Raw genomic sequence first — 15,434 nt, 5'->3', positions numbered from 1 at the left:
GCAGCCAAAGAGGTGAGCTGGTTGGTCCTCAGCCTGCTGCTAAGGAAGCCTCTCTGGGGTGGGGGGGGCAGATCTAAAAGTGGGGGCGGCCCTGGGAAAGAGTAGCTGACAAGGCACCCCCGTTTCTGCCTCTGCCAGCTCCTGGCGCCCAGTTCAGCAATTTCGCACCAAAGCTGCAATTAGCCTGGAAGGAAAGCAACCCTGCCCCCTCGTGAGAAAATGCTGCTTATCTTGGTGGGTTTCTTTTATGTTTTCAGTCGGCATCAGTCAGTCTTCCAACAGCTGTTAAAAAATAGATTAATTTAGGTATTAAATTAGCTGGCACCACAGTAGCTGGGTTTAATCCTCAAGTTTTGACTTGATTGTTCATTGGCAGCAAAATGTGCTGCTGTTTGGCGGGGAAGGTGAAGTTAGACCCAGCTGTGCCCTGGAGGCTCACCTCTAGGGAATCTCTCCCCTCCCCCTCTGTGGCTGACCTGGCCTTGTTGGTCGCTGGGATGCCTCCTTTGCTTTTGTGGGGAGCTCTTGCCCCAAAGGGAAGCTGCCAAGAGTCGCAATGGCGCAGTGGTTAGAGTGCAGTACTGCAGGCTACTTCTGCTGATCACTGGCTGCCAGCAGTTTGGCAGTTTGAATCTCACCAGGCTCAAGGTTGACTCAGCCTTCCAACCTTCTGAGGTTGGTAAAATGAGGACCCAGATTCAAGAGGCTGACTCTGTAAACCACTTAGAGAGGACGGTAAAGCACTTTGAAGCGGTATATAAGTCTAAGTCACGGGTGAAATGCTCCCGATTCGGACCGGATCGCCCGATCCCGTAGCAATGGAGGCGGGTGGTTCGGACAACCGGTAGCAAAAATCCCTGCCCCCCCCATGCCCAGCTGAGCCGCACGATCATCAGAGGCTTTTTTTCTTTTAAATGCCTCTGACGATCCCAGCTGAGTTGCCTGATCAACAGAGGGTTTAAAAACCCTCTAATGATCAGGCAACTCAGCTGGGATCATCAAATCCTTTTGAAAGCATTTTTTTACAACCTCTTCCCCGAAAGAGGTTAAAAAAATGTTAATTTTATTTATATACCGCCCTTCTCCCGAAGGACTCGGGGCGGTGTACAGCCAATTTAAAAACATAAATATACAGACATAATCATTAAAAGTAATTAAAATCAATTAAACAGTTTCAGCCAAAATTTAAAACCCCAAGTTAAAACTCCAATTTAAAAACCACTTAAATAGACAGCCCCGCCTGTCGGAAGAACAGGGTCTTGAGGACACAGTGAAAAACCCGGAGGTCAGAGATTGTACATATTTCCAGGGGCAGTTCGTTCCAAAGGGCAGGAGCTCCCACTGAGAAGGCTCTCCTCCTGGGTGTCGCCAGCCAGCATAATTTGGCCGACGGCACCCTGAGGAGTCCCTCTCTGTGGGAGCGAACTGGTCGGTGGGAGGCTATTGGTGGCAGAAGGCGGTCCCGTAAATACCCTGGTCCTATGCCATGGAGCGCTTTAAAGGTGGTGACCAACACCTTGAATTACACCCGGAAGACCACTGGGAGCCAGTGCAGCTCACGCAGGAGGGGTGTTACATGGGCGCAATGAGTTGCGCCCATAACCACCAGCACGGCCGCATTCTGGACCAGTTGGAGCCTCCGAGTGCTCTTCAAGGGGAGCCCCATGTAGAGAGCATTACAGTAGTCCAGCCGGGAGATGACAAGGGCGTGAGTGACTGTGCGTAGGGCGTCCCGGTCTAGAAAGGGAACGCAACTGGCGGATCAGGTGAACCTGATAAAAAGCCCCCCTGGCCATGGCCGTCATGTGCTCTTCTAAAGACAGCCGTGCATCCAGGACACCCAGATTGCGAGCCCTTTCTGTGGGGGGCAAAGATTCACCCCCAATAGTCAACGATGGCACTAGCTGACTATACCGGGATGCCGGTATAGTCCAGGCAGCGGGACATCACATCAAGGCAGCGGGACATCACATCAAGGGCATCATTGGGGTGGTCGGGTGGAGAAGTACAACTGAGTGTCATCAGTGTACTGGTGGACTCTCACCCCAAAACCACGGATGATACCCAGCGGCTTCAAATGTTGAACAGAAGGGGTGAGAGGACCAAGGTGCCTCGAGGTCGACCTCTGCCCCCCTGCCAACACAAACTGTGAACGGTTGGAGAGGAAGGAGGAGAACCACCGTACACGGTGCCTCCTATTCCTAACCCCCTCAACTGCTGCAGCATGATACCATGGTCGACGGTATCAAAAGCTGCTGAGAGATTTAATAGGACCAAGACAGAGGAGGAACCCCTGTCCTGAGCCCTCCAGAGATCATCAACCAATGCGACCAATGCCGTTTCCGTGCTGTACCCCTGCCTGAAGCCCGACTGGTACGGGTCTAGATAGACAGCCTCCTCCAGGTACTGGGGTAGCTGTCATGCCACCACACTCTCAACAACCTTCACTACAAAATGAAGGTTGGAGACCGGACAATAGTTTGCTAATACAGCCAGGTCCAGGGAAGGCTTCTTAAGGAGGGGCCTCACCACCGCCTCTTTCAAGGCGGTGGGAAAGGCACCCTCACTCAAAGAAGCATTTATAATCCCCTGGAGCCAGCCTTGTGTAACCTCCTGGGAGGCCAGTACCAACCAGGAGGGACACGGGTCCAATAAGCATGTGGCAGCACTAAGCTTTCCCAGAATCCTGTCCACGTCCTCGGGAGTCACAGAGTCAAACTCTTCCCAGATAACATTCTCAAGACCAATCCCCGTCTCCCTCCCTCACCCAGTCAGAGTTCAAGCCTTCCCGAATCTGAGCGACTTTATCATGCAGGAATTGCACAAAATCCTCAGCTCGACCCTGCAAGGGATCTTCCCGCACTCCCCCCCCCCCGAAAAAGGGAGTGGGTCACCCTAAACAGAGCGGTTCTCTGCAGATGCGATAAGAGTGGAAAAATAGTTAGATTTTGCCGCTTTTATCCCCACTAGGTAGGCCTTGATATAAAACCTCACCTGTGTCTGGTCAGATTCGGATTGACTAGTCTTCCAGATGCTGTCTAGACATCTTTTCTGATGCTTCATCTCAATCAGCTCCTCGGAGAACCAAGGAGCCAATTGAGATCGGCATCGGGTCAGAGGCCGCAAAGGCATGACGCAATCCAAAGCTCTGGCGGCCGCACTATCCCAGGTGGCCACCAGGTCTTCGGTTGAGTCGTGTGCCAGGGTCTCAGGAAACGGCCCAAGTTCCATCAGGAACCTTTCAGGGTCCATCAGGCACTTGGGACAGAACCATCTGGTAGGTTCCGTCTCCCTGCGGTGGGGGGAAGCGGCTTGAAAGTCCAAGTGAAGGAGGGAATGATCTGTCCATGACAAGGGTTTGATGTCTAAGTCCCCTCTATCAAGCTCATTCAACCATTGACCAGAGATGAAAATCAAGTCCAGAGTGTGTCCCCGAACTCCCGAGCCACCTCTGACGCCTCACCAGCGGATGGCAGGTTGAAATCCCCCATGACAATAAGTCTGGGGGTATCCACCGCCACCCCAGCAATCACGTCAAGTAGCTCAGGCAGAGTCGCCGCCACGTGGCAGGGAACCAGGTGTAGCAAACCCATCTGCACCCCACGACCCTACTTCACAAAAAGGGACTCACATCCGGCTATCTGAGGAACAGTGGCCTCCCTCGGACAAAGACTTTCCCTAATAATTGCCGCTACTCCCCCACCCCTCCCCTGAGCCCACGGCTGATGAAATGCACAGAAACCTGGAGGGCACATTTCAACGAGGGGAAGCCCCCCCCCCTCCTTGCCCAACCAGGTCTCTGTAATTCCTGCCAGGTCCGCACCCCCCTCCATAATAAGATCACAGATGAGGGGGGCTTTATTAACTACCGACCTGGTGTTACATAGCATCAGTTGAGGACCCAGGGCCTGAGACTCTCTGCAACCCAGGACACGGGCCATGCCTTGGTTTTAAAAGTAAAAAAAAAAAAAAAAAAGGACCACGCCCACCGTCACATTACCCCCACCACCAAGCCACGCCCACAGAACCGGTAGTAACAAATTTTAGATTTCACCACTGGTCTAAGTGCTATTGCTATTGCCAAGCAAGGGGGCAATGGGCTGGGGCAGAAGACCCCTGTGCACAAGCCCACCCCAATGATGCCCTTGACGTGATGTCCTGGTGTCTGGAGGCTGTGTGGATCTGGATGGGGAGAAACAGGCTCAAGCTCAACCCATCCAAGACTGAGTGGCTGTGGCTCCCGGCGTCCCGATATAGTCAGTTGGTGCCATCTCTGACTATCGGGGGCGAGTCGTTGGCCCCCACGGAGAGGGCTCACAACTTAGGTGTCCTCCTGGATGCACGGCTGTCCTTAGAAGAACATGTGATGGCCGTGGCCAGGGGTTTTTTTATCAGGTTCACCTGATCCACCAGTTGTGTCCCTTTCTGGATCGGGACTCCCTACTCACAGTCACTCATGCCCTCGTCACGTCCCGCCTGGACTACTGTAATGCTCTCTAATGGGGCTCCCCTTGAAGAGCACCCGGAGGCTCCAACTGGTCCAGAATGCAGCCGCGCGGGTGATTATGGGAGCGTCATGGCACTCCCATGTAACACCTCTCCTGCGCGAGCTGCACTGGCTTCTGGTGGTCCTCCGGGTGCGATTCAAGGTATTGGTTACCACTTTCAGAGCACTCCATGGTTTAGACCTGGGTATTTAGAAGACTGCCTTCTGCTACCAATAGCCTCCCACCGGCCAATTCGCTCCCACAGAGAGGGGCTCCTCCGGGTGCCGTCGGCCAAACAATGTCGGCTGGCGACCCCAGGGGGAGAGCCTTCTCTGTGAGGGTTCCTGCCCTCTGAAACGAATTGCCCCCAGAGATGCGGAGGATTCCCGACTTACGCACCTTCCGCCGGGCCCTCAAGACACTTTTATGCCAACAAGCCGGGCTGGCCTAATTTTTAAATTTTTAATCGTTAACTTTTAATTTTTAAATGTCCAAAACGGGTAGTTTTAATTTAATTAGATATGGGCCAAATTATTTAATATTTCTTAAATTTTTTTTAAATTTTATATCTGTGTGTGTTATTTTGGCTGTACACTGCCCTGAGTCCTTCTGGGAGAAGGGCAGTATATAAATTAAATTAAATTAAATAAAATTAAATAAAATTAAATTATTAAATAAAATTAAATAAAATTAACTAACTAACTAACTAAGTAAATAAGCCTCGCTTCCATTAGAAGCTGCTCTTCTGGAACCTTGAGCTCAGGAGTTGGTCTGTCCTGCCTCGCAGGGCTGTTGAGGGCAGCCATAATGCCTGGTGGGAGCTGCTGGGGGGGGAATCAGGGCCCATGGTCTGGCAGCATGCCTCTGAAGCAACTGCCGGTGCTGTAGCCGTGGGAAAGGCTCGGCGATGGGAGCAGCTGCCAGCGCTGCGTCTCTCTCCGTCTGTGCAGAGACCTCGCCAGGCGCGCACGTGCCCAGGGGCCAGGTTGGAAGCTGGCCCGGTGCGTGCAGCCGCTTGAAATGCTCGCTGGCGTCGGCCAGGTTGTGAGAAAGCAGCGCCGGTGGCTGTTGCACGTTTCCCAGGAGGGCTGGGAGGGAGTCCGGAGCTCCGGGGGTTGCAAAGAGCAGCCGCCTGCCTGCCCGGCCTCCTTTTCCCCAGCTGCTGAATCTGTCTGGCTCTGGCTCCCGAGCGAGGGACCTGAGGAGCCTCTCGGCCTTTGGCAAGGTGCTCCCGGGAACGGCTCTTCCGTTTACAGCCTCTGTTGTGCCATGTCAGGCCGAAGGAGTGCCAGATCTGCCACCAAGGCAAAGATGGATCACCCCAAGGGCAGCGTGAAGGCTCAGGAGGAGCTGGGCAAGCTAGAACAAGGGGCGGAAAGGACGGGGGGGAGGTGTGGGTGAATCACAAGCTGAACCTGAGCCAGGCGTGCCAGGCTGCTTCAAAAGATGCCAGGGCCATCCTGGACAGCATCTGCAGATACCCAGAGTTAGCAGTCTCTAGTCCTCATTGGGCCCGGGGGGGGGGGAGGGGCTTTAACCCGTTCACAGCATTGTGTGATAGGAGGGACCCTGGCAAACCGGGGTGGGCAGAGGAGAGGGAGGAGACACCGTGGTAGAGGTTTTGGCGGCTTGGCACGTTGAGTCTGCAGAGGAGACACGATCGATCGCTGCTTTAGAGTAATTCAAGGGCTGCCAGTGTCGGCTCCCCCTCCACCCAAAAAAAGAGTTTAAGTTCCAAGTTCCATTTTTTTTCCAGCCCTGATGGACATCCCAGGCTTTCTGCCATCCCACATTGAATGGGCGCTGGTGCTGCCTTTCCCAGGTGCCAATAATTCCAGGTGCCTCCAACCCACTCAGGAGGGGAGTTGGGAGGGGGTGCCTTGTGTGGGGCTCGGCTGCTACAAGCACAGCCCCAACCAGATCCTGTGACCGTGAGAGGATCTGGAAGCCGCCCCAGATCTCTGCTCAGCATGACTCCAGACAAAGCCAAGAGATCCACCCAGTCCCAAGGCTGCAGGGTGAAGGGTGCCCCGTTCCCCAGCTGGGGCTCCCAAAGGGCGCCTGTCCCCCGAATCTGGGCAGCAGAGTCGCTCAGTTGCAAGAAACCTTTGGGAAATGGGGTGGTTTTATTTCGCAACCCTGAAGACTAAATTTACACTTTCTGAAGAAAATGCGAGCTTGACTCTAAGAATGACAAGAGTTGGAAGGGACCTTGGAGGTGTTCTAGTCCAACCCCTAGACCAGGGGTCTGCAACCTTAAACGCTCAGAGCCATTTGGACCCATTTCCCACAGAAAACAGCACACAGGAAGCCACAGAACCTGGGTGGGCGTGGCCAACTCGATGTCACTCACTCCCACCCAGTCACATGAACACCCCTCCCCCCCACACACCTACTCAGGTTTTGTGGCTCCAGGTGTTTTCTGTGGGAGAGTCTATTTGCTTTTGTCCTGCCTTCAGGTGGTTTCACCCCCTCCTCTTTTGAGGGCAGCCCCTCAAATATTAGAAGGCTGCTATCAGGTCTCCCCTAATCCTTTTCTCTAGACTAGCCATACCAGATTCCTGCAGCTGTTCATCATTTTAGCCTCCGGTCCCTTAATCATCTTTGCTGCTCTTCTCTGCGCTCTTTCCAAAGCCTCAACACCTTTTTCATATTGTGGTGACCAAAACTGGATGCAGACTCTCGGGACTCAAGAGTTTTCAAGAACATCCTTGGAACTAAAGTTATGTTCAAGAATTCTGTTACTGAAAAGGTTATGCTAAAGTATAATTTGAGACAATGAAGCTTGCAAACAAAAGCATTGCTCAAAAATGCCTATGTTAGAGCAAAGCAGCTCCTAAAACAAACAGCTGGAAGTGAGTGGCGTGCATGGCCCACCTGTGGCTGAGCAGGTGCAAGGTTATCTGCTGGGGGGGAGGGTGTTTCCTCCTCCCTCGAGTCAGGAGCTGGAAATGCCGAATCTCCTTCAGCCCAGCTTCTCTCTACTGCAGCCAAGAATCAGGAACAGCCCATGTGTTTGCTTCTTGCCAAATATTACACCTTTATTGAAAAACATCTCTGACTGCTTAAAATGCTGTTAAAACTGCCCAGCCTTCCACCTGGGGGGGGGGCATCGGCCTCCTTCCATGACGGGCTGCCAGCCATTGGGAGGCAGCTGGGGTGCCCTCCTGCATCGCACTACAGGTTGACAATGGCCACCGTGGACCTCAGGCGTTCTCTGGGCCCACTCCCCCCTCGGCTTCTTTCTCCTTGCTTTTGGCCACCGCCTTCTTTCCGGCCTTGGGGGCTCCAGCCTTGGGGGCTCTGGCCTTGGGGGCCCCGGCCTGGCTCTTGGCTTGGCTCCCCCTTGCCACCTTGACTCGCTCACCCACGGGGGGCTCAGCCTCATCTTCTGCTCCTGCCTTGGGACGAGCTTTGCCCTTGGTGGCTGTCTTGGCTTCTCCCTTGGGGGGCGCCTTGGAGGGGGCCTTTGCCAGTTTGACTTGGAGGGTCTTGGGGGGCCTCGGCTTCTTGGGAGCCTTTCCTTCGGCTGCCATTTTCTCCTTCGGCTTCTGCTTCACGGGGTCTGCAGCCAGGACCTGCAGGAAGACGGATGCGCTTGGCCTTGTACTGGGGGGGGGGAGCCAGCTCCGAATCTCTTGGCTCACTGGGGGGCAGATACAGCCCCCCCAGAGGGCATCATCTTGGCTCTGTCGTGATCTGGGGCCTTTGTGATGGGCAAGAGACACGCTACCCTGAGTCAGCTTTGGCCAGGGGGCAAACAGCTGGGAGGGGGCTGCAACTCTTGGACTTTGGGGAAGTCACTCTCTCCTGCCCAAAGGCAAACCTCCCTCCCAAGGACTTGGGCGATGAGGGAAGGGCTGAGCTGCCCCCACTGCTTGGGGCTGCCTACATAAAGCGCCCCCTCCCCTGGAGGACCTACCTGGTCGGATTCAGCCTTGGCTTTCTTTTTGGCAGCTTTCTCCTTGCCCTTGGCATCTGCTGGGAGAACCAGGATGAGCGCCTTCTCCACTGGGCTGACCTCCATCAAGGCAGAAGCTGCAGCCGGGACCTCACAAGACGAAGAACGGGCCCCCGAGACCCTCAGCTGCCAGACCCATCAGTGCAGCTTCTGGCAGTGACGCCATGGGATCTCAACCCTCCATCCTCCCCAGCCCTCCAGTCTCTGGAGGTGGATGGTGCATGAGAAGGGAGAGCCCTTACCTTTGCCTTTGGGGTTCTCGACCCTCGGCTTGCCCTCCGCCTTCTTCTCCGGTTTTGGGGGTGGGCTTTCCCCCTGGGCAGGCTGGACCCCCTTCGTCTTTCCCTTCTTGGGTTTTAGGGCTGCCAACTGCAAAATCGGGGCAAGAGGGAGAATGCCAAGTGGGGCACTCAGAGGGCCTCCAAAGCCTTTGCGGTTGCAGGCCAGACTCTGCCAGGTCCAAGCAGGAGAGGCTGGCATCTCCCGCAGGACCAAAATGCTCTCAGCCGTGGCACATGGATGGTCCAGGCAAGGGCCTGGCAAGGCTGGCATTTCCCGATGCTCAATAGCCAAGCAGGAAGGGGTGGGTGGGAGAAGGCTCCCTTTAGGGTCTCCCCAGGAAGCCAAGTGGGTGGGTGGGCATCCAGGCACATGTGATGAGGGCTACAAGAAGGGTTTGGAGCCACATGGGGCTTGGGCAGAAAAGCCCCATGCCCCCTTGTGTCCAGGGGGCTGTGGCCATCAGGAACCCTAGAGAACAATAAGTCTGCCCCCAACTCTTCTTGTGGGCTTCAGGGGGTGACTGAACAAGGCTGAACAAGGGGAGGGGTAGAGTGGGACCCTGCAGGGGGCAAGCCCCTTCCACGAACAGAGCCCTTCGACTAGGCAGTGGGGGCTCCCTCACCTTGAATCTGCCGGTGGCCCCCTGGGCGGAGGAGTTGAGGGGGCGCACCAGGTAGCCCTTCTCCAGCCCCTTGAGCAGAGCCTTGCGCAGGTAGTACTTGAGGCGGATGGGGTCCACGCCGGGGTAGTTGTGGCGGATGTAGCGCTTGATGGCGGCGGTGGAAGAGCCCTTCCTCTCGTTGAGCGCCCCGACGGCCTCGGTGACCATGGTCAGCGTGGGCGGATAGCGGCCCTTGGAGAAGCGGGCTGCCGCCGACGCCTCTGCGGAGGCCGAGAAAGAGAGCCTGCTGGAGGGAGGCGGGGAGCGGACTCCAGTTCCCATGGGGCCGGGCGGGGAGGGCGCGCCCCGCTCGGCCAGCGGCCTCTTACCCGCCATCTCCGGCGTCGTCCTGCTCGGCCGACGCTCTCCGCGGGAGGGGCCGCACCTGGGCCCGCTTTATGGGGGAGGGGAGGGGAGGGGAGGGGGAAGGCGGCCGCGGGTCCCCTGCCGGTTCGTAGGCGATTGGCCGGCCGGAGGGCTGCAGGTGGCGCCCCGGGAGCCGCTAACAAGCGTGCGGCCTCTCTGCCCTCCCCCGGGCGAGGCATTCGGGCCAGGACCTCGCAAGGAAGCAAGCAGCCGAGGGAGCCCCCCGGCAGTGGCGCCCTTGGGAGGGGTGGATGGAGGGGGGCTTCTCAGGGGGTCTCGCCTTGCTCTGCCTTCCGCCCCCGGGGCTCCTTCAGCCGGGGCCTTCCCTGGCTTGCTCTGGAAGCCCCTTCTCGCCTCGCAGCCCCGTCCAGGAGGAACGGAAGACCCTCGCGCGGGCCGCCCCTGAAAGAAGAGGGTGTCAGTCGGGGAGGCCCCGCCGGGAACTCCGGCAGAGCCCGATAGTTGGTCCGTCCGCCTGCCTTGGGGCGCAGCTTGTTTCTTTTGAACTCTGAGGCCAAGTGGGACCCACGAAGCAGCCCCCTCAGGGCTTCCCCCCCCCCCCGAGGAGCCAGTTTGGTCTCATCCTGCAGACAGACAATTGCAGCTTCTCTTTGCAGGGAAGGGCCAGCCAGATGCCTCGGAATACCTCTCAATCCCATTTACCATTTGGTTTCTTGAGATAGACTGCCTCTGCCTGAGGAGGTTCCTCGTCTTCATCTGGTGAAGAGCTGCGGGCCCTCATGCAGCTGCAGAAGGAGCCGAGATGACCATGGGCTCCACCCACGGGGGTGGGGAGGATTGTGTGCACAGGGCGCCTCCGCTTCTGAAAAGCTGCTCTGGGGACTTTGGGCCTTTTTCCTAGGTACACAGGAAAGTCAAGTTGTCAGGCGGCTACTCCCTTCAGCTGAAGCCCCCCTCCCCAGGGCAGCTTGTAGCACTGCCACCCTGAGCTTGACAGTGAAGGGGCACCTGTCTCCAAAGAGAGGAGGGGGCAATTCTGCCTGGTTCCACCCCTGGAGAGGGGCAGAGCAGGGTCAGGAGCCAAGTGTCCCCTTCTCTGGTGTTTCTCTCCCCGCATCCAGGTGCTGGTGGATGTACCCCCCCTCCATGGCAGACGATGTCGGCCACTAACAACATCGCCCAGGCCAGGAAGCTGGTGGAACAGCTGCGGATTGAGGCCGGAATGGAGAGGATCAAGGTGGGCTCTGGGGAGGCAGCCTCTGTGTGTGTGTGTGTGAGAGAGAGAGAGAGAGGAAGCACGCAAAGGGGAGCGACAGGTGCCCTGGTAATTGGGAAGGGGGACAGATAGAAGGCAACCTCTGGCTCAAGGTCAAACTGTGGGTTCCTGGTGCTCTAAGCAGCGCGGGAACGGAGGGTCTGCAAGCAGAGTGCGGCCTCTGAGAGCACCACAGTGGGGGAGGGTCTCTGGGCCCTCAGCCCAAGGCAGGGATGTTGCACCCACCCACCGAAGAGGGAGAGCACCTTTTAGCGCAGAGGTCTGCGTGCCTCGGTTGTTCCTTGGCCCAAGAATGCCTCTGCACATGATCAGAGGCTATGAATCAGACGGTAACGAGGCAGGGAGGGAGGAAATTCTTGTAATCGCCCTCCAGAGCCTGGTTCTTGGAAGAGTTTCAGTGCAGCTGCATTTAGCATTGCCATTATTCCCTGTGGGCTGTGGGGGGGGGAAAGGGGGGGTGGCTGAGTCTTGTCTTAGCCCACTTCTCTGGAGGTGAGGTGAGTCTCTTGAGGAACAGGGAAAGCCAGAAACTAGGGACAACTGTGCAAGGGAAGAGGGTCTGCCCTTACCTCCCCCCCTCAGAATGTCAGGTCCCCCTTCCAGAATGTGAGGGGGATGTTGGGGGATCCTGCTGCAGGTTGGAAATGAGAATTAGTGGGTGTGGTCTCTCCCTTTTCCTTGGTTTGGGCTAAAATTGGCTGCGGCCAAGCAGGCTGGACTTCAAAGGGCCGGCGGAGGCCAGTCGGCCGCTTGCCATCTGCTGGCGCCCTTGGCTGACGTGGCTGCTTCCCTCCTCAGGTCTCCAAAGCCTCCCTGGAGCTGATGAATTACTGCGAGCAGCAGGCCAGGAACGATCCCCTGCTTGTTGGCGTCCCCACCTCGGAGAACCCCTTCAAGGACAAGAAGCCGTGCACCCTCCTATAGCCAGGCGCACCCCAACCCATCCCCAGGCCGGGCGCATCCCCCAGCCCTGATCTCCACCCAGCACAAGGGGGGGGGAATCAGGCCTCGCCCTGCCCATTTGTCCTGTCCGGCAGATGACCGAATTCCGAGCCCGGGAGTCAGGAGGGCGCAAGGCCAGGATTGAGGGTCCGTCCTGGGATGGGGACCCCTAGGAAGCTGGTCTGTCCAGCACTGAGGATGCCCCTCAGGTGGAGACCTGGACCACGTCAGGCAGGCAAAGACCGCTGCCAGAGGCCCTTCCTGCAGTTGCCCGTCCTGGACTGTTGAGGAGTGGGCTTCCCAAGCAGAAATGCCTTCTCTTTCTCACATCGACTTCTCCTTTGGGGTGCTCTCCATCATACCCACCACCTCCGCGATGGTCATGTAGAGTTTCCTCCCACCCTCCCTCCCCAGTGCCCCCCTGCCCCTTGGGCTCCCCAGGGACACTTGCAGGCAGTGCTTCCTCCAGGCCAGGTGGGCTGAGGGCTTCTTCTGTGGACCCTCCTGCCGAGCGCCACAGACCCTACTGGTGCCAAAGCTGGGGAGGGCTGTGCCCTGGCTGGTTGCACCCGTCCCGGCTCTCCCCGAGAGAGGAACCAGTGGCCAAAAAGCAGAATGGAGGACGAAGGTCTCTGGAGAGTCCTGGGGATGCCAGCAGGTTGGATGCGGGAATAGGAGTGCTGGGGGGGGGGCATTGTGTCAGCTTCTTTAACGGAGAATCTGCTGTCCAGAATGAGCTCCTCCTTCCAAGGACTGAGAACTGTTCTTCTCCAGGCTGGGAAGAGAGGCTGGGCTGAATGAGGCCTTGTTTTTGAGGCTGGGGAAGCTTGGGGGGATAGAATGGGATTAGCACCCCCCCCCCCCGTTCCTCCCAGTGCAAAGCCAGAGAAGCTGCAGGGCTGCCAGCAGCTTGGTGCTCCTTTCCCCTTGCCCAGAAGTGAGTGGGGCATTTCCAGGGACTCCCAGCCAGCAGGGTTAGGGCCCCCTTGCTCTCCTGGAAGGCTCAGCCATTAGATTTCTTGTGCCACACCCGATGCCCCCCCCAGTGAGTGCCAAGCAGCCCTCACCCTGGGGTCATTGCAAAAATGAGGTGGAGCATCTGCTCTCTGATGGTCTCTTCCTGGTACCGCTGAGAACATTTGGCCTTAAAGTATCGCTTACACCTAAAGTCTTTGTAAAATTATGCATACAATTTTGCTACCCAAGATTTTTAAAAATACAGCACACACAAAAAGCCACACAAAATCTAAAAGACAGCAACAACAAAAATTCTGAAATTTTGTGAGGCCCTAAATTTATTTGTTTTATGCCTAAATCTGGCACTGGGCAGTCCCCCCCCAGGAATCCCAGCCCAGGAGCCTCCGCCATCCCCACCCCCTTTGCATTTGCTTCCCCATTCACGTGGGTGGGTCTTCCCTGCTTTCAGCTCTGCCTCTTCCATGGATATGCAAGCCCTCCCCCTCTGTCCGCCCTTGATCCCAGGGTCACCCTCCTCACCTCTCCTCTCTGGGAACCTGGACCTTTTATACAGTACACACACAGAGGGGGGGGGGATTCCCCTCCTTGTGTTAAACTCTTTCAATTGTTTTTTAATTCACCAAAGTGACAAACGGATTGATGCAGTTTTTGAAAAAAGCCTGCTGAACATAGTTCTTATTTGCCAAACTCTATTCCTGTTGCCAAAAAGAGGGAGGTTTATAACGGGGGAGGGGGGAAAGGTTGTGTCTGGTCATCTTTTCTTGCTAATTCCTGCCACTCCCTTTTATAATCAGTTCCTCTCCCTTGTGCCCTGGACTGACTGACTTGCTAGTACTGAACATGTTGTGAGGTTCCTGTTTTAAAAAAGTCAATTGATAAGTCAAAGAATAAAACCTCACTTTTGCTGGAAATTCTGTTTTTTCTCGACTTGGGAAGGCAGCTCTCCTGAGGCACTGCTCCGTAATCTCGTCTTGGGGGGGGGGGACAGCATTCTGGGGGGGGGGGTTGCCTCCACAATGCTAAGGATCAGAGCAAACGGGGGTGGGGGTGGGGGTCTGTCCAGCATCCACCTACTGGGCTCCTCAGTTCCTCTGAAGGGCCTCCAAGGTGCCATTAAGGGGAGGCCCTGCTCACAACAGCTCACGCGAGGCGGGAAGAGACCCTGCCCACCACAAAATGCCTCTGCCAGCCAAATACAGGGCAGAATACCGGTGAGGAGCAGGAAAAGAAAAGCAGACTCTCAAATGAGCCTAAAGTGGCCACCTGTCCTAAAGGAAGGGGTGGTCGGCATCTTCAAGGCAACACAAACGGGACATGAATACCAGCCCTAAGGGGGAAAGGGAGGAGGTGTAAAATTCTTGGAATCAGCCAATGTGTGTGTGAGAGAGAACCAGAGATGGGCGTTCAGCCATTTGGGTGCACCTGGGGTGGAGAGGTCCCCAGGATGACCTTGGTCTGCCCTGAGGGCTACCCTCCAAGAGTAGAGCGCATAGAGGGTGGGATGGCATCCACCTGGTTGCCATGTCAGTCCAGGGTGGGGGAGGAGGAGAAGCCCTTATACATACACACAGAGCGAGCTCTGTGGCTTCTGCAGTGGGGCGGCTGGGGGCTGGTTACACGGCACACTCTGCGGGCATCCAGGCCCGACACTTCCTCTCCAAAGCCCGGGGGGGGGAAGAGAAGAACGACCACCCGACGCTGCCTCGTTTCCTTCCCTCCTGGCTGGCTCTCATTCAGGGGAGAGCCTCGGGCCAAGGGGAGCAAGGACAGAGGGAGCGCATAGGCTCCCAGCCCCCGTCTCCACAGAGCCGCGGAGCCAAATCCTCGCCGCCGGTCTCCGGCGCTCTGCGGCCGCCTAGCCAGCTGCCCACCGGCGGTGCCCTCCACAGTCCACACCCTGCCTGCGGTCTTCGGCCCTCCTCGCCCCGGCTAGAAGCAGCGGACCGCTGGCCGCCGTTCCCGGCCCCTCCCTGGGCGACCGGCGGTAGCGCCAGCCAGCCGGGGCAGCAGCAGAAGGTAATTATAGCTCTCGGGGAACTAAAAATAGCTGCGGAGAAACGGGCTATTTATAGCGGCGTCTCTGAACTTTGTCCCGGAGGCGTCCCGCAGCTTTGCCCAGGGCGGAGCAGGCAGGAAAGAGACGCCGGCTTCCATGGCAGCCTCCGGAGCAAGGGAAGGAGAGCGTGGAGATGGCCAAATGCCTTGGCTCCTGCCCACCTCTGCCTCGGGCAGCTTTGTGCACTGTGGTGTGTGTGTGTGTCCCTCCTGTGACGCAGCTTTGGGTGGCTGGGTGGGCAGAGGGTAGCATCGCCACGGAGGCCTCTTCTGCAGCCTTAGCCACTGAGAAAGTAGCTAGCCCAGAGGGTTGGGGCAAACCCTCGGAGTCCTGGTGAAAAAGGTCTTCAGAGGCCTTCTGAAGATCCCTGAAGTGGGAAGGATGCCCAGCCCTCCCTATCTCCATGCTCCACCCGGGGGATAATCGGCCTTTCTACCTCTGCATCCCAGCAGAGCAGCACAGGA

General features: G+C 56.9%; 2 protein-coding genes across 2 annotated transcripts in view; one reads left to right on the top strand and one right to left on the bottom strand.

The window, feature by feature from the left end:
• The window catches only part of GNG7 (G protein subunit gamma 7), a 38,329-nt gene extending 24,512 nt beyond the window's left edge, over nt 1–13,817 (top strand). Inside the window, exons 3-4 of the mRNA XM_070944818.1 lie at nt 10,840–10,955; nt 11,793–13,817. Of these exons, the coding sequence (XP_070800919.1) occupies nt 10,875–10,955; nt 11,793–11,918 (207 nt within the window). The 5' untranslated portion in view covers nt 10,840–10,874 and the 3' untranslated portion in view covers nt 11,919–13,817. The remainder of the gene's footprint in view (nt 1–10,839; nt 10,956–11,792) is intronic.
• Nucleotides 7,614–9,727, bottom strand: LOC139317740 (histone H1-like). Its single transcript, XM_070944812.1, has 4 exons — nt 9,353–9,727; nt 8,691–8,817; nt 8,410–8,465; nt 7,614–8,065 (listed from the first exon to the last, which is right to left on the bottom strand). Exons 1-4 carry the CDS (start codon nt 9,725–9,727, stop codon nt 7,694–7,696), a joined length of 930 nt encoding a protein of 309 aa, XP_070800913.1. The 3' UTR covers nt 7,614–7,693.
• Nucleotides 13,818–15,434: the final 1,617 nt, after the last annotated feature.

The sequence above is a fragment of the Pituophis catenifer genome, unplaced genomic scaffold (assembly GCF_029215685.1).
Source record: "Pituophis catenifer annectens isolate HBS135680 unplaced genomic scaffold, rPitCat1.0.hap2 SCAF_1, whole genome shotgun sequence".
NCBI lineage: Eukaryota > Metazoa > Chordata > Lepidosauria > Squamata > Colubridae > Pituophis > Pituophis catenifer.
The sequence above is the reverse complement of the archived record's forward strand: the minus strand, read 5'-3'. Positions and strand labels throughout refer to the sequence as shown.